This window comes from Amblyomma mixtum, chromosome 2 (genome assembly GCF_055824585.1).
Source record: "Amblyomma mixtum isolate Tamu chromosome 2, ASM5582458v1, whole genome shotgun sequence".
NCBI lineage: Eukaryota > Metazoa > Arthropoda > Arachnida > Ixodida > Ixodidae > Amblyomma > Amblyomma mixtum.
The window spans coordinates 109,856,198-109,883,374 of NC_143013.1; the positions used below are offsets into that span (position 1 = coordinate 109,856,198).

General features: G+C 46.1%; 2 protein-coding genes across 4 annotated transcripts in view; both read left to right on the top strand.

Moving 5' to 3' along the window:
* LOC149360546 (uncharacterized) overlaps window positions 1-20,518 on the top strand; it is a 38,384-nt gene extending 17,866 nt beyond the window's left edge. Inside the window, exons 7-12 of the mRNA XM_089572385.1 lie at window positions 936-1,084; window positions 3,260-3,482; window positions 8,871-9,132; window positions 11,976-12,164; window positions 12,897-13,020; window positions 14,867-20,518. Coding sequence (XP_089428511.1) covers window positions 936-1,084; window positions 3,260-3,482; window positions 8,871-9,132; window positions 11,976-12,164; window positions 12,897-13,020; window positions 14,867-15,121 — 1,202 coding nt within the window. The 3' untranslated portion in view covers window positions 15,122-20,518. The remainder of the gene's footprint in view (window positions 1-935; window positions 1,085-3,259; window positions 3,483-8,870; window positions 9,133-11,975; window positions 12,165-12,896; window positions 13,021-14,866) is intronic.
* A 2,096-nt stretch (window positions 20,519-22,614) lies between these two features.
* LOC149360547 (uncharacterized) lies at window positions 22,615-24,549 on the top strand. Of its 3 annotated transcripts, none has more exons than XM_089572390.1 (5): window positions 22,615-22,931; window positions 23,243-23,471; window positions 23,722-23,895; window positions 23,965-24,048; window positions 24,333-24,549. In XM_089572390.1, the coding sequence occupies exons 1-5, from the start codon at window positions 22,793-22,795 to the stop codon at window positions 24,538-24,540; spliced, it is 834 nt and encodes a 277-aa protein (XP_089428516.1). In that variant the 5' UTR covers window positions 22,615-22,792; the 3' UTR covers window positions 24,541-24,549. The 3 variants fall into 3 exon arrangements, with proteins under 3 accessions (XP_089428516.1, XP_089428518.1, XP_089428517.1); XM_089572392.1 differs by having other exon boundaries at window positions 22,803-22,931; window positions 23,097-23,471; XM_089572391.1 differs by having other exon boundaries at window positions 22,830-22,931; window positions 23,026-23,471.
* The last annotated feature ends 2,628 nt before the right edge of the window (window positions 24,550-27,177 follow it).

Here is a 27,177-nt window from a genome sequence, read left to right on the forward strand (position 1 = left end):
GTAATTTGTAGCGCCTGTCCGAAGTCATAGCCTTTCACGGGCGTTGGCTAGGACCGCGCCGACAGTACTTATCCGTATTTCCGAATTAACAGGGCTCGAATTAACGAGTTAACGAGTATTTAGTGGCGAGTTCCGGAGGTCGCGTGGAAAAGAGTATAGGCAGCCGCCACCGCCGCCGCCAACCCCTACCCTCCTGTGCCGCCGGCCGCCGCGCCGGTCATGGCGCCATATAGGGCTTTAACCACTCATCCACGGTTTTATCTGGTTCCATCTTCTGTCCCCGTTTAGGACTTGCGCAGCCTGTAACTATGCGTAGATGTTTTTTATTTTTTTTTTTGGCGACGTGCTGTGCGCCATGTCGCACAGGCGCGGCGGCGCGTAGTTCGAATTATCCGTAGCGGAACTGACTGGCTTTCGAATTAACGCGCTTTTTTATACACAGATCTCTATGGAGCTTGGCCGGACCAAGCAGTGTAGTTCGAATTATCCGAAATTCGAATTATCGAGGTTCGAATTAACGAGCTTTCACTGTACTAGGAAAAATTTATATTTCGACAGCCAATATAGTTTATGCATTCATTGTAGAAGTGTGCCCAGTGTGCAAGTATATAATAACACTTTAGCTTCCATGTTAACATGTGCTCTTGCACAATTTTATTCCAAGCACTCTCCCAGATGTGCAACGGATGTGTTTTAAGAGAAAAAGAAACAGAACCAAAAGCCCTAATTTAAGCACCTGTGAGATTTTTCAAATACTTTTTCGAAATAGCTGAAGCTTTGGCTCAGTCAGGCTTTCACAAGCTAGGGAGTGCTGTGCATTGCTGTTGGCCTTCAAAGCCAACAGGGATCGAAGTTGCTGGCCGATGCATGCTTAAATGCTTAAGCTGTATTTCCCCCCCCCCCCCCCCCCCACCTCCGCTTGTGTTCGCGTGCAGACATGATGGTGCTGACCCAGAACCTGCTGCGCATTCCGGAGGAAGACCGCATCCGCTTCATCGGCCTGCAGGCCAACCACATGGCCATCCTCAACATCAGCTCGGGGGCCAACAAGGACCCCCGCCTCATCTTCACCTACATGAAATCGGTGGGTTTGGTCTACGCCAAGGTCAGCCAAGGGGCACTGCGTTGCATAGGGTAGCTGCTAAAGGGATGTGCAGACTATGGGGGTGAAGTCTATCTGTGGAGGTAAAGCTTGGCTTTTAAGGGAGGGCGCGGGGATCAAATTGCGAAAATCGCGAAAAAAATCGAATTTTAGGAAACGTCAGGTTTGGTATCTGTAACGTCTGTTTAATCACATCCGAAAAAAATTTTCCCCGCAAAGATCCCAGAAATGACTATGAGAAATGTTTTTGTGACCATAGGTAGGAATAAACTGGCTGAAATCTCCTTGAGAAGGCCAGTTTTCTTAAAAGTGTTCGGACCTGACTGTTCTGCTTGCAGAAAGTATGGCGTGACAGTGGTTTCGCAGATTTTCATGCAGTTTGTTGCATCATGTTCCTTGTTAAATTCTTCATGCAATGATGTTCTGTATTTTTGAATTATTGTCTCATTTTTACACTCTGTCACTAATTTGACATGACAGTGACTAGTGCATTATGCAAGCATATATATAACATCCTGTGTAGAAAATGCTCGGGCTACTTGGGAAAATGCTTGGGAAATGCTTGGGAAACCAACTGTACCTTGCCGTTAATGAGAGATCATTCTGTTTATAGTGTTCTGTGTAGTGCTTTAATGATGAACAGTGGCCAATTCCAAAGCACTGTCCATTGCAGCTTCAATGCAAAGCAGGCAAGGCTTAGCAGTACGTAGCGAACGGTATGCTGCCAGTATGCTGGCAAGTGGCTGCAAGAAACGCGAGACTAGCATGGGTGCAGTGTATTCTGGATTCAGGGTTACAGATAAGGTTATCTGTTGCCATTTTTCACATGTTGAGTTATCGATACGTTGGAACTATTTCACGGTGCCGTTCGAATTTTATGTATCCAGGTTCAACTGTAGCTATGTTGATTTAGATATAGACACTAAATTTTGCTTGTGTGTTTGTTCTTTTTAGTGATGCATGTGACATTACTAAACATAAATTGCCATGTGAAATTTGCCCATGCACAGTAAATAACTTAAATAACTTATAATTGAATTTCTTCTCTCAAGTTTTGGCTTTGGCTTCAAAAGGTGATGGTGGCTGTGACATCAAGGTGGTCTTCAAGTCATGTGAGACGCAAAAAAAAAGTGGGAAAATAATCACCGTTTGTTCATTTATTGCCGTTTGGGGTCATGGGGCAGCCTGACAAGAGATGGAGCAAATTAAATTGATGATGCAGGGGTTATATTGCAGTTATTTTGTGCCTTGAGTAACTTGTGAAGTTCACTTCAACATCATAGCCATTGTTCAGCTGTTGAAACTGCAACTGAAACAACACGAGAAAAGAAATTCAGTCACAAATTATTTAGAGAGTATATGCAAATTCCATGTGGTGATTTATGTATACTAGCCATGTACCGTACTAATGTATGCTGACCCTTCCAAAGGATAAGAGAAGCTACAAAAAATGTGGTGTCTATACTTCTTTAAAGGTGCACTGAACAGGAATCTGAACTCGTCTTTTGCCGCGGGAACTTGACCTGCACGTTCCGAGCATTCTTAGAAACTTCGATTTATTGCCCTGTGCGGCTGATTTCCCTAATTAAATCGGATGAACGTCCGGCTCCCGCCTTTTTTTTTTGAATTCCCCGCATATGGTGGGAGGAGTCGACCAACGCATGGAGTGCCTTTGAGGCAGTTACGTGGCGACTTTGCTTTCGCTTTATTTTGTTTCTTTTAGGTTTCCGTGAATAAATAGATCCAGTCAGAGAGTACATAGCTGCAAATTAGGCCCACGGAAATAAAAATGCGCGTGGACTCTTTGATTATCACTACGTATCACTCCGCCGATGGCAGAGCGGCAAGGCGCCACGGGACTGGCTGAAAGGTTGGTTGACTCCTCCCACCGTTTGCGGGGAATGAAAAAAAAAAAAAGGCGGGAGTTGGACGTTGATCTGATTTAAATTAGAGAAATTGGCCGCACAGGGCAATAAATTTAAGTTTCTAACAGCGCTCGGAGCGTGTAGATGGAGTTCCAGCGGTAAAAAGACGAGTTCAGATTCCTCTTCAGTGCGCGTTTAAGGGCACTGTGTTGTCAACTGAGGCTGGCGTTTTAATTTGCTTCCTCTTTTTCCTGCATGCTCGTTTGCTGACCCGTTGCCACTGCATGTGCAGGTGACAGCGTCCAGCTGCGAGGATATCAAGCGCGAGCGGCCCGAGCTGCTGAGGCTGCCGGGAGATGTGGCGCATGGCCGTGACTGGCAGCTGGAGAACGAGGCACGGTCGGCCGTGCGGCTGGCCAACTTCCTCTCGGGCTTCCTGCAGACGGTCGACCCCAAGGAACTGTTTGCCGAGTTCCGAGTGCCTGACCGCTCGCTCACACCGGACCAGATCATCGGTGAGGGGCATGCTTCTCTCCCTTGCTTTTTGTCTAAGCGTTATCACTGGGCATTAATAGGTATTCCGAAGGGGATTTGAAATGCTTTAGATTCTTTCACTGAACTATACGTTTTACGCATCGTAGCGTATGCTCTTGTTTAAGGGGTATTGAGGCCAACGCTATATAATTTTTGTTTTACAGCGATAGCTGTTATGGGCACAAGTCTAGGTTCTGTGGCGTTGGCGACATTGGCGTAACACAAAGGACAACGCTAAATAATTTTTGTTTTTCAGCGATAGCTGTTAAGGGCACAAGTCTAGGTTCTGTGGCGTTGGAGACATTGGTGTAACACGAAGGACAACGCTACCTAATTTTTGTTTTTCAGCGACAGCTGTTAAGGGCACAAGTCTAGGTTCTGTGGCGTTGGCGACATTGGTGTAACACAAAGGAGAAATGAGGACAAAGGGGAGCGGCATTGCATGCCACATACGGATTTGTGACACCCAGTGTGAGCTAGTGTTTACGCCGTTTCAGCCTTAGCAGGCAGAGGGCGCCACTTGGCAGAGTGAACGGCACATTGAGCTCCGTATACAGGTGTTGCTGAATCTCGTCATGTTAACAGGCGTAGTAATTGATGGTGATTTCTTTTAGTAAAAATTGATTCTGCGGCTTCTTCTGGCTACGTTGGTGTTTGTTTATTATTGCAGGGAAAATTTGATTTAAAAATGGAAAATTCTTCTCCTGCCACTCGATTCAAACTCACGACATCGAGACTGAAAAGGACTCTGTGATTAATTACTGTGAGGCCAGTGAGTCTGCATGCAAAAAACTGCCTCGATGTTTCTGCAGTTTGCTTGCAAAAATGGCTGCTGATGGCAGCAAGTGCTTTTCATTTCTTGGCTTTTTGTTGCCCATAAGATCCCTGTTTGCAGTAAAAGTAGCCCCTTTGTCTTTAGGACACTGTAATTTATTGGTAGAGGCAAACTTCATTCATTCTCAAAGTCCCTGTAAAATGTAACCGGTAGCTTGTCCGAGACATCACCATTATCATTTGCAGTTTCTGGTCGAGCACTCCGTGATTGAGACTATTCACTTGCCTCTCTTTGCGTGCAACTGTTACTTCTGACATTTACAGTGAAGCTTGCTTATAACGAACTTCACCATCCCGCACCTTTCATTCGTTATATTCAGATGTTCGCAGTAAGTAGACTGGTCATTATATAGATGAAAACCACAAGGCGCACTTTTATGGTGCATTGTCTACTCGTTATCTGCAAGTCGTCATTGGCCTGGCGAACTTTTGACGCCGCTTAGCCCATTTTCGTGCATTACGATCACCAGGGCAATCGGCACTGTGCATATAGGCCTAGTGTGCTGCGTGATGAAAGGTTTATGGTTTGCGGGAGTTTAACGTCCCAAAGCAACTCGGGCTATGAGGGACACTGTCGAGAAAGGCTCCGGAAATTTCGACCACTTGAGGTTCTTTAAGGGGGGACACTGGTCTTGAAAAAAAAATTTTTATTAATGAAGTCACAGTTACGAAATCTTCAGGGAATATGTATTTTTGTGTGCTGATTCTAAATATGTCATTTAATTTCATGTAGAACAATTCCTTGAGCACTTATGCACTTTTTATGCTAGTACTTTGCGAAGAGTTTTGAAGAAAATTTGCTGCGGGAAACTCGATGAAATGTATGCCGTTGGGTTCTCTTGACACCAAGGAATACAATAAGGGTAAAATTGTCTTCCTGCCTATCATAGAACTTAAGTTGTAGAGTTTTGAAGTTGTCGCTTCAGAAATGAGAAGGAAATTGTGTATTCCTGTTTCTGGAGTGGCAGCTTCAGTACCCTATTACTCCAGTTCTATGAGAGGCAGGATGATAATTTTACCTTTATTGTATTCCTTGGTGTCAAGAGAACCCAATGGCATACATTTCAGTGAGTTTCCTGCTGCAAATTTTCTTCAAAACTCTTCGCAAAATACTTGCATAAAAAGTGCATAAGTGCTCAAGGAATTGTTTTACATGAAATTAAATGACATATCTAGAATCAGCGCACAAAAATACATGTGCCCTGAAAATTTCATAACTATGACTAAATTAACTAAATTTTCTTTTCAAGACCAGCGTCCCCCCTTAACATGCACTGACATCGCATAGTACACAGGCCTCTAGAATTTCGCCTCCATAGAAATTCGACTGCCATGGCCGGGATCGAACCCGCGTCTTTCGGGTCAGCAGCCGAGTTACGTGATGAATGTAGGCCAGTTTTAATTATGGGGTCTATAATATCAACCAGACATGAAATCTGTACCCGCTAATATGGTAATTTCTATGTCTATGGCGTTTAGTTGTTGTAAGGGCGCTGCTTTTGCCGAGTGCCAACTGGGCCCAATAAAGCACTATGTCACTTAGTAAGCCTAGAATGGATGCAATGCAAAATAAAGGGTCTTTTTGAGACGCTCGTACGCAGCAGCGCTAATGTCTGTGAGGATGCAGCCACCAATCTGGTCTTGGCCGGGAGCCATGGAGGTGCACAGACTTCAGTAGGCACTTGAGCTCTTCCAGTTTGTAATGGTTACTCTGGCTTCTAAGCAATCTGTGATCAGTGCGTGCAGCACAGACGATAACTGGCATAACTGACTAATGGGCTCCTGCTCAGAATAAGATTACATCTCTTCCAGCAGTTTTGTTTGGGCGCGATAAAATTTCTCTTTTTGTGACCCGCCTTGGAAAAGTTTGCGGGGTCTTGTGTCTGAAGGGGAAGGCCAATCCACGAGAGTGCCATTTCTCCTCTGCTGTGCGATCAGTTCTCGAAGCGGACGAGTCCACAGTTTAGTACGCGGAGGCAGAGGTAATGTTGTTCACCTGTGGCAGACCATTTTTTCTCATCTTCCTTTAACCTGCACCTTTGTCATATTCTTTGCCCGATAAGCGAAAGTAGTATTGATGCTCATGCAGGACTGTGATGAAGACCATGCAGCATGCCTCGGAACGTGTGTTCTTGGTGCCTTAATATTCGCTGTAACCGAATTTTGTGTCTGCTGACGTTTGTTCTCTCTCAAATTCGTCATCACAGCCCTGTGTAAAATGTGACGGTCGTGTTGTCTTTGTTCATATTAAGTAGCTGTTCGTTATAAGTGAGGCAGCTGTAAGCAGGCTGTACTGTGTGACTAAACATTCGCTGACTTCAACTTCTCTTTCTGTGGAGTAAACACACGCTGGACTTTCTCTGAAGAATCAACTTTATGGTTTACATGCGATGCCTTGCACATACTTTGATGTTCCTTTGAGGTCCTATGTGATAAACAGTGCCTGACGTGCGTAGCGTAATGCCAATAATTCACGAGGTCTAATTCAGAGGGACATGAAAAAAAAAATATCAGCACATGCTTTGCTCTGTGTGGAACCCTGTGTGCATTCCTTGGCTCTAAAGTTTGGTAGCACGTGGTAGTGAGGCATGGAATTCATTGCATAGAAATTACTGCACAGGTCTAGTAGTGTAGCGTAGTATCTTAGGAGCCAACGCATAAATTATGAAGGTTGACTCACGCAATGAGGGAGCAAGGCGGCAAGCTGCCATTGCTAGCACTTACTTCCTATGAGACACGAGGAGTTTGCTTTTTTGTTTTGGCGTTTAGTGTTGTTGAAAAAAGGATGCAAGGCTCTCCGCATGCTTTATAGTTAGTGCCACCTCATGTGTCAGTTCTCTTGACGTGCATGACCAGGTTATACTCCGCAACAGCTTTTCTTGGAAATGGAGCCAAGGCTACAGAGCCGGAACAGGCCTTCTATTCCTGTGCAGTGAATATGGTCCTCGGCTGCAGTTATTAGTTTCCTCTTAAAACGCAGTATATTGGTAACACGTGTTGTTTAACCCTTTCACTGTCACGGACGTACCGGTACGTTTTCGCGCTTCCCCCCCACAGTGCCACTGACGTACCGGTACGTTCTCTATCGTGCGTTCAAAATTTTGCGTTTGAGCGCAAAGCTGACGCTCTTGGACTAGCTGCGCCATCTGTTGAATCTTTCTACAAGTTCGTATTTTCGCCCCTTACTGTTTTGGTATGTGTATTGAAGAGTACGGAGCGACTGCCATCCCACCCCTCCCTCTTTGCTGAGTGGCGCGGTCGCTCCGCGTTCGCCGGATCATGACGCGCGTGTGTGGTCATGGGTCCAAGGGTTGTTCTGCCATCTGCCACTGTTTTGCAGGTTTTTATTTTTCTTCTGTCGGCGTGTGAGCTACGGCGCTTCAAGTTCAAGGGCGCGCGCCGTTGCCACTCCGAGAGTCAAAGAGACTGACACATGACTAGATCGCTGCTTTCGCTCTCTCGTCGCACCCTCGCTTGCGGCTGGCAGCAGCAAAAGCAAAGCCCCTCAACTTTGTTTTAGCCTTTTTCCATCTCCCTCTCTCATCTTTATTACACAGCGTCCCATTTCTCTCCGTTTTGCGGGCCACTGAAAGCACACCCCCGCTGCGCGCGGTTACTTTCGGATATGGCTGACCGCGCGGGACCTTCCTCTGCGCATTGGAGCGGTGGCTTTTCAGATTCTAAATACGAGCCGAGCTCGGATTCGGACTCTAACAGCATCTCATCCGAGGAAGAGGCGAGTTCCGCATCGTCAGATTCTGACGTTGAAACGGCGGGGCCATCATCCCGGAAGTGTGCGACACTGGAGGTGCGGCACGGGCAGAAACACCCGACAGCGAAAGGGTTAAGACACATTTCTAACATATAGTATGTGGATTTTCAACTTGAGAGAGTCCCCGGAAAAGCAGTTTCCTTGATGAGAACGAGTTGTTTGTTCGTCTGGTTCCAAGAAGCTTCTATAGATGGCGCCTGCTGTTCTAGTGATGGAGTGAAAAGCTGCTCAGTTAGCAAAATGTGTGAGGCGGCCATCCTGTAGCTGAACTGTTGGCAGAGTGACACAGTTAGACGCAATTGACTCGCCGCGGTGGCTTAGTGGTTATGGCGCTCGACTGCTGACCCGAAAGACGCGGGTCCGATCCTGGCCGCGGCGGTCGAATTTCGATGGAGGCGAAATTCTAGAGGCCCGTGTACTGTGCGATGTCAGTGCACGTTAAAGAACCCCAGGCGGTCGAAATTTCCGGAGTCCTTCACTACGGCGCCCCTCATAGCCTGAGTCGCTTTGGGACGTTAAACCCCAATAAACCAAACCAAACCAATAAAGCAAACCAGAGCGTCTCCATCCCTGTACCTTTCCTTTCGCTGCAAAGACGAGCTGTCACCGAGTGTAGCTGGTAACTCATGCAACTTGTGGTTCAAAATGGCACGAAAGGTGCTGGGAAAGACATTACAGATGCACATTGTCAACTTCTTCGTGTCCTTATCTCATTTTTTGTGTTTCACACTCATCATGGACTTGCCATCCGTGCATGTTGCAGGTGAGGCCATGTCGCTAGTGGCCGGCAACCAGCGGATCCTGGGCTGTGGCGTCTACTTTGACCGGAAGCAGTTCCCTGGGCGAGCGCTGTACGCACCCTACGCCTATCGACGCCACCGAAATGAGCGCCGCTTCTATGTCGACGACATGGCCCGCTTCCGTAGTGGCGCCTTTCTGCACGAGGACTTCTTTGCGACGCTCAAAACTCGCTGGGCAGCCAACACGGATGACCTGGTCACCTACACCACCAAGATCCGCATCAGGTGCGCAATTTCAGTCCAACCTGCCACCTCATGAGTTTGACCTTTTGCATCTGTGCTCAGGGGAAGCGCTCGTCTGTCTTGCTGTCCCACTGAATGTGTTTTTCCTGAGGAAGCTGCGCTTCCAAGCTGGCCTAGCCCATTGCTACAGCATTTTTTTTTGTAGGGGGAAATATTTTCCCCCTACATAGTATATTCAGGCCTTAACTCTTTGAAGGTTTTTGCCGTATATGTACGGCGGCGGTTTTCTGTCCCGCAAGGTCTTTGCCATACAGGTACAGTTTCGATCTTCCGTTTTAAATTTTGCGCAAAAAGAACAATGCGTGCTCACTGGGGGGTGCTGCCACCTCTTAGGACTTACAAGAAGTGTTTGAATTTTGTGCTGCCTTCTTACGGAGATAAGCAGAACTTATGTCTAGCTTTAGCGCGGCGGCACAGACTGCGGCAACACCCCTTTTGTAGTTTTGGTTTCGCCGCGTGATCGCAACGGAGTCGCGTGAAATTTCAGTTTTCTTTTTGTCGGCACTATCTTGCAGGGGCTGCCGAAGTTGATTTCTGTCTTTATTGGCGCTGCTCTTAGCTTACTTATCACCGTTGCTCGCGAGGTATTCTCGCCCTCTGTGGCAACGCGCCTATGCGGTTTCGATTCCGCCGCGGGATCGCAACGAAGTCGCACGAAACGTGTTTTCTCTTTGTGGGCACTGTTTTGCAGAGGCGGCGAAAGTTGATGTCTATCTTTATTGGTGCTGCTCTTAGCTTGCTTATCACCGTTGCTATTCTATTCTATTGAACATTTTTTAGTTGTGAGTGATGCTGTCACCAAAGTACTGTTCCTATTTTTTTTTTTTACTATTTATTCTCGATTATATACATTTTGTAGATTAAAGATCCGCAATAAAGTAATTTGACCACCTGGGAAAGTTTTCTTCAAAATAATTCGACCCTCAAAGGGTTAAGAAAGGCGATTTGTTAGTTTGCCAGCGTAAAATATTAGCGGTTCACTTTTTGCTGGGTTGCGCGAAATTTTGTACGAAATGTCATAGTTGATGTAAATAGCAACATGGAAATGCCGCCACTTGTCAGGTAATCACCTGAAGGATCGTGGAAATAATTTCTATTTCGAAAGGGCACATTATGCTTGGAATTGCGGAGAAAAAAAAAAATGTTGTCCTTAACTTTTTTTCAAAATATTATTTATACTGCGTTCGCTATATGCCGTGAAAAACCAGCTTGTTTGTGAGATGAAAAATCTCAAATCCGCCTGAAACATAGAAACCACTGCTGGATCCAGCCCACTCTCAGAAAAAGCTGCAAGTTTGCTTTGTACAAAGTTGTGTACATAGTGTGTCAAAGAGTTAATGGATGTGTGGCAGAGTTAGTTCTGCGTGCATTGCCAATTTAGCCAGATGTGAATTGCGAGTTTTCTGAGTTTGAGGGAGTTGAGTTCACAAGCGTTCTCTTACTGCTTCCTGTTTACAAGTGCCTTGTGGAAGGCTTCTTTTGGGAAATGGAAATATTTACTGCAGCTTGACTGATATGAATCTAGTCAAGCTGTCCTGCAACTGTGCCACCTATAACATGTTTGGTTGGTGTGAATGAAAGTTACAGGGGTTACACAGTTTGGACTTAAAGATCAAAAGAAAAAGGGCGACAGGTTTTTGTTCCTTTCTTTCAGGTGGAGGAGGTTTCAGGAGGTTCAGGTGGAGGAGGATGGCTGTATTGCACTAGACATGACTCAGCTGGGAAAGTGTCATTGGCATAACGATAGTAACCAAACCTTCAATGTGAAAATGTCAAAACTAATCAACATTCGGCCCGTATTTGGCATTGAGCTTTGCTAAGTGCAGTGCAGGGATGAAAGAGTTATGGGAGCTTGGTCTTAGGTGGCGTCACAGTGATCGATTCAACAGGCATGCCTTGGATTGCTTGGTGGACTGCCTTAAGCCTATCAATGCACATGCTTTGTGAGTTAGCCTTTATTTACATCAGGCAGAAATCGATGGTGGTGCAAAAACACGTCAATCACCGCCATATATTTTCTGGGCCTACGGCTTGATAACATCTCTTGGAATCAGCCGAGCAATTGTACACTTATGTCGTGCTTAGCCTTGTTTAGGCCAATTGGTCCATGCTGTTTTATCGAAAAAATATCGACAGGCCAGTCTTGAAACCTGATGTGACTGTTCTGCGAAGGTAGTTGGATTTTGCTTCAGTGATTACTTTGAGGCTTTTACTCTGATGAATGCTTTTACTCTAAGTGTTTTAATACTAAGATTTCCAAAATTTCTTTCCCAGCATTACAGTGTTGTAGCAACTAATATTTTAGGCTCTTTACAGCATCGATTTTTCTCGCTTTAAATTCTACAGAAATCAATTTTCGTACACCCTCAGCTTGGTGCATGATAGCCTTGGATGCTTATGCGCCACTAAACCCAACACAACACTACACAACATGCTTTTGCTCTAAGCCGCACGAGTGTAATGCCGGCATTCTCACTTTGCTATCGTAGTAAAACGACACCAAAAGACGAGGGTGAACAAAAGGCAGACTTAGTATGACAGGATGGGCATGTCCTGACGTCAGCTTCATTAAGATACTGAAACTTCTCTTCAGCGTGAGCAAACTAGCCCAGACCGGAACTTTGATTGAGCGTATCTCTTTTAGAATGTGCTCTGTCTTGTAAGGAAAGCACAGCATACAGAAACAAAACAAAAGAGAAAGGTGCCTGTCCTGTCATAGGTGCGCCTTTTTTTAGCTTTTCTTTTTCGCTTTTTCTTTGAGCTTGCCTTGCGGTGAGTTTTTCAAAACTGGCGCATTACAATGAGGCGCCCCGTTGTGTCCGCAGGTACAACTCGACAGGCCACAACCCCATCAACTATGACCACTACCCGCTGCAGTACCACGCTGCCGAGGTGGAGCACGGCTACTGGACTGACCCCTACTTTGACTGCGGGGGCCTGCACGGTGACTGGGTCATGGTCTACGCGTCACCCTTCTTTGGCTGGGACAGCCTGCACAACCGCATTGAGTTCAAGTGAGCCACCCTGGAATGCTGTTTCTGTTCGTGGCATTAGAAAAGTGACACAAAAGATATGATGTGTGTATGCTGCCCATAAAAGTCTTTATGATCTGGTATGTCTACAACAAAGCCGGTAAATTCATTTGAGTGAAGCTTGTTAAATTTAAAAGCCAACTTGTGCCAGGCTGATGTGTATGCAAGGGATGTGCTTGGAGTTACGAAGTTTCTCTAAAAACATATTTCCGGAAACGTGGAACACAATGCTTCAGGCTAACCCTGAACATTGTCTCTGAAAGGGCATGTAATGTGAAGGCAAGATAGCCGTTGTTCTTTAAGGGTAACGGGGTGGATTCCAAGAGAAGGCAAGCGTAGCAGGGGACGGCAGAAAGTTAGGTGGGCGGATGAGATTAAGAAGTTTGCGGGAATACGGTTGCCACAGATTGGCGAAGGACAGGGTTAATAGGAGAGACATGGGAGAGGCCTTTGCCCTGCAGTGCGCATACTCAGGCTGATGATGATGATGATGTGTTAGTGCCCAATAAATCTTTCTATGATAGTAACAGAAAAGCAGGTATGAACACTGCTTCACACTTTGGCAGGAATTCAGCTTTTTCCATCTTTCCAAACATGAAAATTTGTTGTGTGTTAGAATCAGGGGTGTGTCAGAATGGTGCATTTACAGTGTGCTGCTGTGTGTGGAGCTTTCGGTAAACCCCTGACGTTCTTCCCCGTCACCTCTGTGTGCAGGGGCGTGGTGGCGGTCACAGTGATGGTGACGGAGCTGGACATCAACCAGTGCCCGGACTACGATCCGTACACAGAGGAGAACATCTTCCAGGACACGCACAAGTGCGACCGCCGCTCTTCCAGGGTGAGTCACGCACAGTGCTGTTCCACATCTTGACGTATTTCAGGTGAAAGTGAGATGAGCTTCCACTCAACTGCAAGTGCACCAACTTGAACAGCTGGTATTAATCCTGCTGACTTGAAATCCCGTGCTTCATCTTCACTGCGGTCACGTTGTATTGGACGAAGCAGCTTAATCAACTGGAATGAATTGAACGATGTGCTTTTTTCGCAAACCCTGCACTGTGACAGGTGTCAGTTCAAGTGCCTATGGATGGTGTGGCACCGAGAGCTGATTCTATCCGCAGTAGTATGGTAGGGCAGTTTACAGAGCAGTCGTTAGGCTTAGGGGGCTCTCAAATCTGGCTGCAGTTTATGTAAAAGAAAAAAAGAAAGAGAACATATACAGTATGGGTGGCACTTTGAAAACGTCGAGTTATACAGTAAAAGCTCGTTAATTCGACACTGACGGGACCGCGAAAAATTGTCGAATTATCCGAATGTCGAATTATCGAATGAACAACAAAAAACAATGTTTGCCGCAACAGGACGTATACCTTTATTTGGCAAGGAAATCTGTAATCACCGTCTGCTTTTTCGAGCGAATTTGAGCGACTACGATAGCTCTAACAGCTGCCAGGTGCTCCGCGGCACACGCGCCGTTAGGGATTTGTTCACAGAAGTCCTCCCGCACGGACAAGGCTTCTGCGGCTTCTTTCACCGTGCACTTCGGCATTTGGGACAACTGCTCACAATCGTAAATCGTCGTCGTTGTCAGCGCCTGTCACTTTAATTATTTCATCCTCGGTCAGCTGACAGGACACAAAGGCGAGGCGCGCAGGCCCTGCGCGCTACCCACCCGAAAGCAGCGCGAGGGGGGGAGGTGAAGGGAGCGCGGCTCCCCGCTTATCTGTTTTTTCAGCCAGCGTCCGCGGGGACGGCGTTGTTGCTGGGACGCGCGTCTTATCTTTTCTCTTTATCTTTCCTCTGATTTTTTAACTCTCCTCTATCTGCACACGGCAGCGGTGGTGGCGGCTGAGCCAGTAGGCAATCCCTTGCAATTTCCTTTCACCCTTCTCTCAGTTGCAACAAAACAGCAACAACAAGCAGCGCAGTAAACACGCTGACAAAGCGCGCATTTACCAAAAAAAGGCGCCGTAAATAACCGCGATCGTAGCGACTGCTGCGACACAACAAAGCACAAAAAAAAAAAGACGCCAGCCCGCTTCGGCCGCCGTTAACTCGCTTCCTCGGATGGATGGATGGATGATAATATAACCATACGGATGGCCTATCAGCCGTACAGTAGCGCCGCTCATGGCAGTGTTTTTTTCTTTTTGCTCTCGGCAAACCGGCTTGGCGGGCTGCGGAGTGAAGTCGAATTAACCGACGCACGGCAAAATTTGTTCGAATTAACGAGAGTTTCGTCCCACAGACTCCTATGTATAATTGTAGGGACCTCGCGCGCGCGTCGAATTATCCGATTTTCCGAATTAACGGGGGTCGAATTAACGAGCTTTCACTGTAGTATGAAAGCTGCCACATTTTTTCAGAAGCGTTTCATAGGCCAGATTTTGCAGCGAGGGTGAAGACTGGGCCGTGGTAATCACTATGTTCATGCAGAATCTCTTGAGACTGTCTAGTTTTCTCAAAATTACAAGTTTAAGTATCCCTGTAAGTTACGTGGTGTCCACTGTTGGCTGCCAACAGATGGCGCTAGTTGCTGATGTCAAAGAAAACTGGGCGTGACAGTGGCGGCCCCTGTGGTCAGTCAGTGGATGGTGGGAACGCATTTCTGTAGCACCTTGCGTCCAGCATTTCTGCCTGTAATTGTAAACGTCTTTCCCTTCCCTCCATCATCTCCTCCTCAGTGCGTACCGATCCTGGGCCGTGGCTTCGACTCGGGCGGGTACAAGTGCGAGTGCCTCCAGGGCTTTGAGTACCCGTTCAACGACCCCATCACCTACTTCGACGGACAGATTGTCGAGGCCGAGTTTGAGAAGGTCATCGAGGACAACCCCAGCAGGTACGACACGCTCAAGTGCCGCATCGCTGGAGCGTCGTCTCTGATCTCAAGTGCGGCCCTGGTCGCAATGGTTGTGCTGCTACTGCGGACTCTCCTGTGAGGAGCGAGTGCGCAAACCCTGGATTCGGGGATGCGGTGTGAACTGTTGTTGGACAAAAGTGATGTCATTGAAAGGTTGGTCAGCGCTCCCATCTTGTATGATGAGCTGATTTCCTTTCGAGGGGGGTGGGAGGGGGCTCCATTATCCCTCACTTTTTTTTTTGTTTTTTTGTGACAGCTTTCTCTAAAACCATTCACTGTGAAGGCAGACTTGTTTTACTATGCCTTTGGAGCAGTGAGGTTGTGGTATAACAAACAGTAATTTGTATGGAGCTGTGAAGCAGTGATATGCTTTGTGATGTCAGGCTATGTGCCCCCATCTTGCCTTGAAAGGTTGTATCACAGTGATTTTCTTATACCCATTTGAAAGCTATGCACAGAGTCTTTTCACAAGACACCCCTGGCAAAGCCCATTCCATGTCAATGGCATAGCTGTTGGAGCTGGCAACTTTGTACCCATGCTACATTATCTCGCGTGAAACGATTCAGCGAAAGGCCTGTGTCCTCGTAAAATCCTTCGCTGACATGTTACGGAGTGGCAGGTTGATTGGGAAGTCAGTGACAGCTTCCTATGTAATGGGGTCTTGTGTACAGGAGAGGTGTTGCCCATTTGTCCACTGCTGTTGACTTTGGGTGCATGCAGCGTGCCTGTCAGCTTCAAGACCGGCTTCAGTTTCTTGTGTTTAGTCTTGGTTGACTCGAGGACTCCATCTCACTGAACCCAAGATACATTCCACCTTTCACAGCTACGCTTGTACAAAGTGAAACTGACTTTTCTTTCTATCCGGTTCACTTTACCAGATATTTCCCGTTTTTATATGCACGGAATTAGTGCCGTTTTAGATTTTGGGCAGTTGTGTGGCCGCCGTGGCATTAGAAGGTCTACATATCAGTGTTGACACGTCATGCGTGGAAAGCACGGGGGATCATTTCCTCACTCTTCATGCAGTCTCGTAACACTTTTAGCTAAAGAGTGCGTTGTTGCCTTTTGGAAAGCTATCACACTGCCGTCCGTATTTTAGAAACACTTTCGCTGCGTGCCTTTTCGGCAACTTGGGAGGGTGCCAGCCTTCGCCGGTAATTGATTGATGGAACTGGAAGGTGACGTACCTGTGACTCCGAGAGTGTTTCCTGTAGTTTCCTCTTAGTTGCTTTCTTGAAGGCGAAGGTAACCGGACAAGAAACGTCTTGGAATGTGTATTCCCTCAAAAGTCGGACCAACTTGTGCCATTGGGGATGACATGCGCAGTTTTCCATTGTAAATTTTAACTTTTTATATCACAGTTGTTGCAACCCGTTTTTTGTTTAGTTTACACGTAGCATCCCATTCCGTCCATTTGCCGCGCGCATCCTCATACCTCATTAGTCGCCTCACCATTTATGGAGCGTGAAGCTCTTTTTGGTTAAAACTGATAATTATGAGATGAGAAAGCAAAGTGATATTACAGGCTGGTGTCATTTATTTCAAACGACATTAACTTTTCCATTGTGACAAGGGTATTAGCAGCACTGGTAGGAAGCAACATCCCTTTGTGTGTTGCCTTTATTATCAAATGAGTCAACGTTGTGCATGCACAAAGTAAATATTCTAAACGTTGTCAAGAACGCATTTTCAGAATGATTTACCTTATTGCATGCCAACTGCTATTGTTTAGTGTAGCACTAAGTGCCTGTACATGAAATCAGGCAATACCAGCAATTTGGATGAATGTATATTTAGAATGATTTAGCTTATTGCATACCAACTGCTGTTGTTCACTTTAACACTTTTAAGTGCCTGTACATGAAATCAAACAGTACCAGCTTTTTTTGAAGTTGTTGGGCTTTTTCGTAACATTGCCCTTTTGCTGGTATGATCTATGTTGGTCGTGCCGTTTTATCCGTCCATTTTTTAGTGACCTTTTTTCGTCTTTTGTTATACCCGGTGTACATAAAAACTGGATCCTTTTGCGTTACTGCATTTATATAATGCTCCTTTCAATTACTTTGTCATTTAACTCAAGTTTCATACGACTTTTTATGCTTAGAGCTTGTGACAAACTCTGCTGGTGAAGGTTTCGGGTGGATGGCTTGTTTTTCTTGCCATCCTGTTATTTTTGTTATACGTTGTCGTTATTTTTAGTAACCAGGTGATGATGTCTGTGTATATATTAGCCAAGACTATTCTCAGTGGAATGAATCTCAGGCACTCAGTGTAGTTGTGCAACGTGCCTTGCACTTTCTCTTTTGCAATTTGTGATGTTCACAACAGAGAGGGCAACACTGGAAGTGAAGTGTGACTTTTTTTTTGGTTGGAGTGAGTGTGACTTTATCTCTCGCACATGATGTCAAATGAGATTTGGACTCGTTCAGTGGTTTTCTTGTTTTTTCATCTTGTTCTTATTTTCCTTACCAGTACTCCTTCTCCAATGCTGATCTTTGGCAACTTTTTTTTTTATGAACGTCATTGATGCATTCACTGCCCTATACTATGCAGCATCTAGACGAGCATTACAACATAGCTGGAGATCATGTTTGTTTGCTGTTTCCTTGTACTAATTAAAAGCTGTGTCTGCTGACATCTTGACAGGGCTGTGGCCCTTCTTGACTGCTCGCATAATCGTATTTGACAGGAGAAATTGTCATTTGTGCCTTGGTTGGAAGCTCCAACCAAGGGAAATACCAGCAGTGCTCCTGTTATCATTCCGTATGACTCGTTAGGATGTCATGAGGATATGTATTACATTCATGTAGTGTTTAATGAAGCAAGGGGAGCTTGTTTGGCATGCAGCAAACCAGAAAGTGCCCTCTATATGTGCAGTATGAACAGAGGTGAAAATGTCTTCACATATCATTATGGCCGTATAAGATGGCTGAAGCAGCAATCTTGCTTTTAAACAGCATATTCTCAACTGCCTTCAGAGACCAGGTGTTAGTCATTATGTCATGCTAATGCTGATCTGGCTACAATTGCATCTTTTTTAAGAAGAACTGAAATGTTTTTCTCCACGTTTGATGGACATGTTTGCATGAAGTAACTTTAATAACTGGAAACATTTTACCATAAGTTAAATAAAAAATCTATTACAGCCTTCTCTTGTTTCTATACCTAGTTTTCTATTGCCTGTTATATAGATATGGCCATAGGATGATTTAAGGTGGTTCTTCTGCTGTAGCCTTGCATTCTATGTCAAAGTGTGTTGTGTCTGCTAACGGCAGTTTTTAAACTGCCAAAAGGTGTGAGCCCAAGATGGTGTTGAAGGAAAGTGTATCTACAGAGAAGCAGCTGGTTTTGCTTGTCATCGTTGTCGTTTGCATTGCCCTACAGTTTGACAGAAGCACTGCTGTCACAAACCACTATCGGAGCATTGGTTCTGGAATCGATAGGAAGAGAACCCATTTTGGCTAATCATCATTGTTGCACCCGTCTCTTGATTGGCTTCAGCAGCTGTTTACGGCTTTTACGGTTTAAGGTGTCTTATGGTTTACTGCTTTTAGCTTTATGGCTTTTTACGTTTTACCGTTTACGGCTTGAGCAGCCGTAAACAGTGCAGCTGACCATTGTGAATGTTGTTCGTTTACGACGAAGTTTTGTGTGGCTATCGCGCAAGGCCAACTACTAGCCAAATCTGCGATGCACATGGGGTCTAAGCAGCAGTCTGATTTTGATACATCAAGAAAACAAGCATGAGCAGAATATTGTGTGCTATATGCGCTGCAGATGTGGTAGCTGTTGACATTGCTCCGCAGTGCCATGATGCAGCCAAGTGCCAGTGCATACCATTTGTAAATTGTAATAGTGAAAGGCAGTAATGCAAAACATTTTTTTTAAATTCTGGAGTGGCAACTTTAAAACCCTATAGTTCCAGTTTTGTGAAAAGGAGAATGATAATTTTGCCTTTATTGCGACCTTTGACCTTAATGCAACCAGTGGCATGCATTTTGGCTAGTTTCTTGCAGCAGACATCATGGAAAGTTTGTCAGAAAATATTAAATCTTATGTAAGAGATCAGTATAGCTTGATTTCAATGAATGAAATAATATGCTTGGAACCGGCAGACAGTAATACATACTCCCTGAAGACAGTATAATTGTGACTTCAGAAATAAAAAATTTCGCTTAAAGACCCTGCCCAAAACTTATTGTTTCACATTTGAGGAAGGCTAGTAGAAGTTCATTCATTGTTTTCTTGGTGAAATTCACTTTTCTTTGGAAATTTTTTTCCGAAGGAATTATATTGATGCATACTTGTTCGTATCTAGCCAGAAGTTTTCTTCTGCGCTGATTACATACAGAGAAGAACATTCTATGCTGTTTCAGTCAGATGTGATTCCCCATTATATTCTGGCCCGAAGAGTTCCCCTTTCCTTCTGTGAGATTGGTTGTGCCATCCCTATTGCTTTCTTGCAAGACATGGGAGTAAAATGACAACGTGAAGTGTTACTTGCATTACAAATGAATGTGTCTCGGCTTTCATGTTGCAATACATCTGTTTGTTGTAGTACGTCAGCTGCAGTCAAGTGATGATACTGACAGAACGGAGCTTGCAGTTTTTATAGGTCACCTTTTATAGGGTACAGCTTTTATAGGTCGCCTTTTATAGGTCGCCTTTATCAGTTGCAGCTTTTATAGGTCACCTTTATAAGTTGCAGCTTTTATAGGCCGCCTTTTACAGGTTGCAGCTTTTATACGTGTTGTACTTTGCCCGGTGCACTTTATGTTCTTATACTTTGGAGTGAAGTTGCAGCAGAGCTCTTTAGATGATCCAGTTGCAAAATTCCGAACGAGTTAAAATTAGGATGGCAAGTTTGTTGTTAGCTTGTTCTTTGGAAGCTTGAAAAAGAACCCAGATGACAACCCTGCACCAAGGATGGAAGGCATTTGCAGCTGCTCATTCTTAAATGCAAAAATACGGAGCATTCTCCATCTGAAATGCACAATCATGAATAATTTTTGCACTTCAAATTGTTTTCTATTTCTTACTTCCAAAGCATGGATTTGAAATAACCTCTGTTTCAAGAAATTGCATAAAGACAGTCAAACTTTAACATAGGAATTTTGCAGCTGGCTGAAGGGATTAAAGAGTTCAGGTGTTGTGTGCACCTGTCTCTTTCTGGATGTGTCGTAATGTTGCATGTAAGGCGTAAGCGAGATGCCAACTGCCGGTGTGACGGTTGGGTTGGAATTGCTCAATGCTGTGAGCGTGCTTGTGGTGGACCATTCCCTCATGTATGTAGCAGTGTGCATACGATGGTGCTATACGTTGAAGGAGTTGAATCTACGTGCTTCATGGAAGCCTTGGGCACAGACATTTTTCTTTGTTTCTTTTTTGTACCATTTGACCTATTCATTGTGCACAGAAGAGTGTAGTTTGTAATGATCTTGTGTGAAAGAATAAATGCCCCCTTTTTAATAACTACTTGTGGCCCTTTTAATTTGCTGTATTTCTTATGGATGTGTCGTGTGGTCATACCGATATACATGCATTAACTGGTCAATGTTTGTATGGAGTAAGGCACTGGTATATAAATAAATATTAGTGCAGTGAGAGTATGATTTTATAAACTTTCCATCTACTCTTTGTGTGTGTGCCTCTATGTGTGTGTGTTTGTGTGTAGATAAAACTGGTTAGGCCAGCACAACTAAAGTCAAAATGACCAACCTTGTGTCCATCTTCAGTACGAGCATCCCCCTGTGCGGATAATACCATTGGATGTCCACAAATTGGTGCACTTTTCTGGACCCATCTTATTTTGGCATTATCCATTATGTTATCTATGTGAGGAGAAATTACACAGTAGACGAATACATCTTAAAAGTGGCTTCTGTGGCAACTCCGCCAAGAGAAGAGTAACAAACAATTGCAGAGGACGATCGCCCTAAGCATGCTGCGAAAATGAGCTGCAGATGTGCCTTCACACAAGGTTTAGAGAGGTGTTGTTGAAAGACTCGATTGAAACTGCAACATGCTTTTGAGAGGTGTTTTAGAGACCAGCATTTAGAGATGATACTGAGGCACGGTTTTGAGGGATGCTTGTGTAGAAAATAGAGCACTGCACGGGCCTCCATCTGAGGCCCAAGCCCGGCACGGGCCCGAGATCTGAAGCCCGGCCCGGGCCCGAGATTTGAAGCCCGAGCCCGGCCCAGGCCCGCTAAATTATCGCTCTAGCGAGCCCGGCCCGGCCCGTGAATCCCGGAGTGAAGCCCAGCCAGGGCCCGGCCCGGCCCGTTTCACAGTAATGCTCGAGATTTACTGCTCACTGTGAGCAAGTAGACTGCTACTAGACCGATAAGAAACTGGCCGACAAAGGTTCTGAAACCACAATTTGGCTTGCAGAAATTTGGTTCTTTCTAACCCAGAGGGAAGTGATTAAGAGTAGTGCTTGCCAGGCCCTCTTTGGACAGTGATCTCGTGTAGGTGCGCAAAGATGAACTCGGAAGTTCCGAGAGCCAAATAAAAAGGGATGCATATGCGCGTATTAGACTACTTTGCATTCCCCCACGATTTTAATCAGTTATATTTTGCCGCCAGCGAAGTATAAACATTTTGCCTAGCAAGCAGTACGATGACATTTTTTTAGTGAACACGATCTCACAGGTTGAACTCATAGCCGAACTGGTCGCCTTTCATCAGAAACGAAAAGCTAAAAACTTGAGTATTTCACGGTGTGTGTTTTGAAGACTATAAGCGTCCTAAACTAATATATGTCCTTCCCGAAAGCATTTCAATAAGTGTATAGGTATGTTTTGGGATGACGAGCGATCAATTGCCAATTAAGACCGGTTAAATTTTACTCTTGCTGGTGAAGCAGAAGATAACGCACAAACCACGTGATAACTTACAGGGCAAAACACTTGTCATGCCAACCAGGCTGAAGAAGCGAGGAGGGATAGATGTGGTTATGAGATGAGATTTACAAACTCTTGTGAGCTTTTGTGGCTGTTTCATTTACGAGGCGTTCGGGTCAGCTGGTCAAAAAGAAAACCAAACGTGCTTTAGTTTGTGAATTTTCTCTCGTGAGAAAAATATAGCTATAAAATAAAAGCTATGTTTTTGGGGCTTAAATGAACAGTGAGGAGAGTTCTATTGATATATTTTTTAAAGCAAAATCCGATAGTTCGGCATTTCATGGCTTTGTTGCCACTTGGCCGGCAGCGAAAGATGCGTTTATTCCTAAGAAATTTGCATTCGAAGTTGAAAAAGTTTTTCCCGCCGCTCTGATTCAAACTCTTATGACGACACAGGACTAAGTGACGTGAAACATGACGTGCACGTGCCGTAACCATGGTGTTCCTTCCTTCATGGCCGTAACGCAGACTCCGTGATTTCTGACAGCCAGCAGTGCGGCCTAGCCGCAGCCGAAAAGAAAGCTACCGCCGGTCACACGTTGAAGGCATCTATCGGCTATTGCGGCCGTCCATGGAGGCCATGCGGCCGTCGCTTCGTTTACGTTTGCACCGGCTTTTTGCCAGCGTTACGATGGATCCAGTTCTCGAAGTCGTCAACGAGTCTCTTCGATTTGGCTGCACTGGCTGCACGAGTTCCGAGAGTGCAGCACTGTCGTATACGTTTTGCCAGTGCAGCGCGCGCCCTCTGCACTCTCCTCTTCGTTTTGTACAAGTGCAAGCCTAGTTCTCGACGAGTTCTCGACTGCGCTGCACTGACTTCGGAGCCAGTGCCAGCGAGTTCACGATGACGGGTGTTCCTCCGAGTGCGCAGCAGACGACGCTGGAAATAGCTGTTGGCGACACCACCAAAACGGTGACGGCTGTTCGTAACAGCGACGGCTCCTACATTCCTGATGGGAATGGATACCTGTACGAGGGAACAGGTGAGTGTTGTTCGATGGCTTACTGAAAAAACGTGGTAAGCACGTGGTGCGCGGTTTTGTTTGTCTGTCTGCTATGGATTCAAGCTATGAACAGCAATTCTGGATTCTCTTTTACATGTGCGCGAATGGCGCCTGCCTGCGCTCGGTACTGACCGTCTGAGGAAGCATTTTGGTACTCACAAGCAAAGTCGCAGCAAAATCGCACAGACTGGCGCTGTCAAGGGAAATGCACCCTGTGCAATTTCTCGGTTACTTCGCTAGGTTTGCGCGTCTACAGCTTATTCTCAGTATGTTTTTTTTTTCTTTTTCAGACGGCGTACGCTACACGCTTGTTTTTCAAGCTGAAGATGCAGTTGCCAGCCCGCCATGTGCTTCCAACGAAAGCGGTACAGACGCCTCTGCCTCAGCAGGGGCAGTTGCATCTATACCTGCTTCTGGGGAAGCAGATGTCGAGGCCCTTTGGAACGGTCCAAAAACGCGTTTTCTGATAGATAGATATGTTGATCTTAAGGACCTCGTTGGCCAGAAAGGGGGATTCAGGTATGTGTCCATCCCCGATTCCATGCAGCATGCTTGCAAACGCAAAAAAAAAAAGAAAGCATTTAAAAAAAGTGAGAGAATTTGCTCCGAGCGGCTACTGCATTTGAATGTATTGGCAAACATTGTAATACAAACCAAAGTGCATTTCATATTTCATCTCAGCATGCTTCTGGAAATATGACCCCTGTTTTTGCAGTTGAGTTTAATACTTGCCGCAGTACGTGTTTCAGTTCTGGCTTGATTTCTTTAGGACAAAAAAAATGATGTGGACGAAGTTGGCGAACCTCCTCAACGAAGAGTTTGGAGGCACCCTTTCGGCTATCCAGGCCGAGAACAGGTGGAAGTCCTTGGAGCGCATGTTTAAAAGAGCAAGAACAAAGAATGGTACATCGGGGCACCACCGTGTGCCGTGCGAGTACGAGGAGTGAGTACCCAGTCCAATAAATGTCTAGCTGACTTCCTGAATAGTTCTAATAGGACTTACACCATGTAGGGAGCTGGCCAGGGTGTTGGAAAAGGAACACCATATACAGCCGCCAGCACTCCTCGAGACAGGAGTCTCTGCAGGAAGCTCAGAGTAAGTATACTAATTACATTAAATGCATTTGTCCTAGTAGATAGGCTTACAATTGGAATAGCAGACTAAATTTGGTACATGAGAAGGAACACACATGACAAGGCTAAGCACTGACTAAATGCTGAAATAACATTTACATTGTAAGCAATGCTTCATATTTTCCTAAGCAGTTAGAGCAAAAGAAGCATGTCATATGTGCCCATTCTTGTGCAGCTGGTTTCCTAGTGAAGTACTTAGTGCAAACCACAGAAAGTGATGTAATGTTTGTATTCATGTGTGCAAAGTGTGGCCGCAGAGGACGACCCGGGCTCCGTCAGGGACATGGAGGAGGTGCCGGCCAGCATGCCCCGCAGGAAGAGGCAGAGAACATCTTCCAACAGTGTCCTTGCTGAAACGCTGCTGAAACTGGACGCAGCCAGAGCCAAGCGCCACGAAGAGCGTATGGCGAAGTTTGACATGCTCATTGAAGTATTAAGAATAAATAAGCAGTAAACCCTTGCACTTTGGTGTTTCGTGACCTGTGTGCCACATACCCCAAATGAAAAGGAAATGTTCAAAATATGTATCCACACATTAACACGTTTTGGCGGGCTAGTTGGTTAACCATCTTGAATAAACAGCGCGAATGAAGACGAGCACACAAGAAAAGAAAACTGACGACACAGCGCTGTGTCGTCCGTTTTCTTTTCTTGTGTGCTCGTCTTCGTTTGCGCTGTTTATTCAAGATGTATCCACATTTATTCACTTCCACTTGAACAGCACTAGAATAAATGCAAGCACTGCACAAACAGCATGGCAGTGGCATGAAACAATCATGAAAACAAGGCTGCCTTAGCATAGCTGCTTTGCAATGTGTTCCCTCAGAGCCTCACTGTAGCCTACCAAATTAGGGTCAACATGTCCTGTTGGCTCTCCGTTTCCTACATCGTCGTAAGGTGGCAGTCTCTCCAGCTCTTCCAAAAAATCCCTTTCTTCATTGCAGAAATTGTGCAAAACGCAGGCAGACATTACAAGGAAGCAGCACTGTGTTACAGTTTTGGCGTCGACAAAGTACAACCTTCGAAAGCGCTGCTTCAACAGTCCAAAAGTGTTCTCAATGGTCACCCTTTGTTGGCTATGCCTTCCGTTGAAGTTTCTTTTCCACGAAGGAAAACTGCTCTGGTTATCCCTGAAGGGAGTCATGAGCCACGGCATTAGCGGGTAAGCGCAGTCCCCAAGAAGGTGCCCACCATCGCACATTGCGGATGCGTTCTGAAAGAACGAGCTTTCTCTCAGCACACGCGCATCGTGTGTTGATCCCGGAAAACCGACGAACACGTGCGTGAATCTGTTTCTATCGTCGCAGATTCCCTGCAGTACGATAGATGGAAACTTCTTCCGGTTGTAATAGGAATGTGCAGATTGATCCGGCCTAAGGATCTCCACATGACATCCATCGATGCAGCCGATAGTGTTCCGGGGCCCCCTGCCACCACTCTTCGCGAGGAATCCAGCTTTCACGCGGACCATCTCCGCGCTGCTAGGCCAGCAGATCACTTCGTCCTTGATGGCGTGCAAAAACTTCACAACACGGTTGACACAGACGTGCACCGACGACTCCGTCACGTCAAATTTATCAGCAATAGAGTACATTGAGCTCTGGGAGCCTATGTACACTAAAGCTATCAAGCATGTTTTTTCGGCCGAAATCTGCCGCCTTCCTTGTACAGCATCGGGGAAGAAGGCCGATGCCATGAAGCGAGCGCTCAGCTCATCGAAAGTCCTCCTAGACAGCCGGAAGAGTCTCTTGAATTCCACTTCGAAGTATGTGTCCACTACAGTTTCACAGTAGCCAGGGATACGATGGCGATCGTTTCTAACGAGACCACATGCAACTAAAATGCACATCTCGTCGAATTCTTCGTCGCTGTCAGACTCTAGCAGCTCCAGAGCCGCTTGCAAGCAGGCAGCCTTCTCCATCACGCTTACAGGCACACGCACGAAAAGCCCGATGCACCACACAAGAAAAAGAAAAAAATGCAGCACGAATCAATAGAGCACGTGCACCCGACTCAAAGCACCCGCCTGCCTGCCGGCGAAACGACGCTGGCGATGCGCTGCAGACGACAAGGCCTGGACATTTTGTGAACTTGCCTATTCGTTTTGACAGCGACAGTGCGGCGCTAGTGTTGTGAACCGCCGGAACTGGCCTTGCGCGCTCGTTGCACGGTCGCGGAACTTTTGCGGAACTCGTGCAGCCAGTGCAGCCAAATCGAAGAGACCTGAAGTTCTCGCAAATAGACACCTTTAGCATACCGTGTACCTTGTCGAGCAGGCGCTGATTGGTCCCGATGCTTAAAGCCGATGCTGCAGGCCCTCGCGTATCTGCCGGGTACGTGGCGCCATCTGGCGACGTCAAGGAGATTTGCTCATGCATTGGCTGCGCCTCAGTGACTCGTAGCTTCTCGCATCCGCAGTGTCGCTAGAACTGTTGGTTCTAGCAACACTGTTTTGTCCTATGGCGTCATCCCGCTTGTACTTGCGAGTTTGGCCTGTGGCGGCGATACCTGTATTTTGGTTATTCCTCTTTTCTACGTTACAAGAGCTTTGTTGTCAGTTTGAGTGGTGTTTTTGTAATCAGGAGCTGGTATTCTGTCGATACAGGCCAACTTCAGTTTCTCCTCAGTGTCCCTTTAAGGGCCTAAGGGGAGTCAGGCTGTGAGAGACATCGAAGCAGAGGGCTCCGGATCATTTCGACCACCTGGGTTTCTTCAACGAGCAATGATACTACAAAGTACATGGCTGCCATGCTTGCCGCCGAAATAGAAATGCGGCCGCCGAGGCTAGGAGCAAACCCCGGTTCCCTGGCTCAGTAATCAAGCGCCTTGACCACTAAGCCACCGCGGCGGGGAAATAAGTAAATAAATAAGCCAATGAATAAACCATAGCTCATCCGTGTCGCTGCTCCAATGCCGCAGTTGTGTACTTCACTCTGCAGTAGTGAATGAATAGTCGGACACCAGCCGTTTCTACACGGACCCAAGCCCGGCTCGGGTCCGCAGCTTAAAAACCGAGCCCGGCCCGGGCCCGCAACTTCAGGCCCGGCCCAGGCCTGGCAAAACAGATCATGTCCCGGCCCGCGGGCCGGGC

Coding starts and splice junctions, on each gene's coding strand:
- LOC149360547 (XM_089572390.1), top strand. CDS start 22,793: ATGACGGGTGTTCCTCCGAGTGCGCAGCAGACGACGCTGGAAATAGCT. Junction 23,896..23,964: donor GTGCCGTGCGAGTACGAGGA/GTGAGTACCCAG, acceptor TACACCATGTAG/GGAGCTGGCCAGGGTGTTGG. Junction 24,049..24,332: donor GTCTCTGCAGGAAGCTCAGA/GTAAGTATACTA, acceptor ATGTGTGCAAAG/TGTGGCCGCAGAGGACGACC.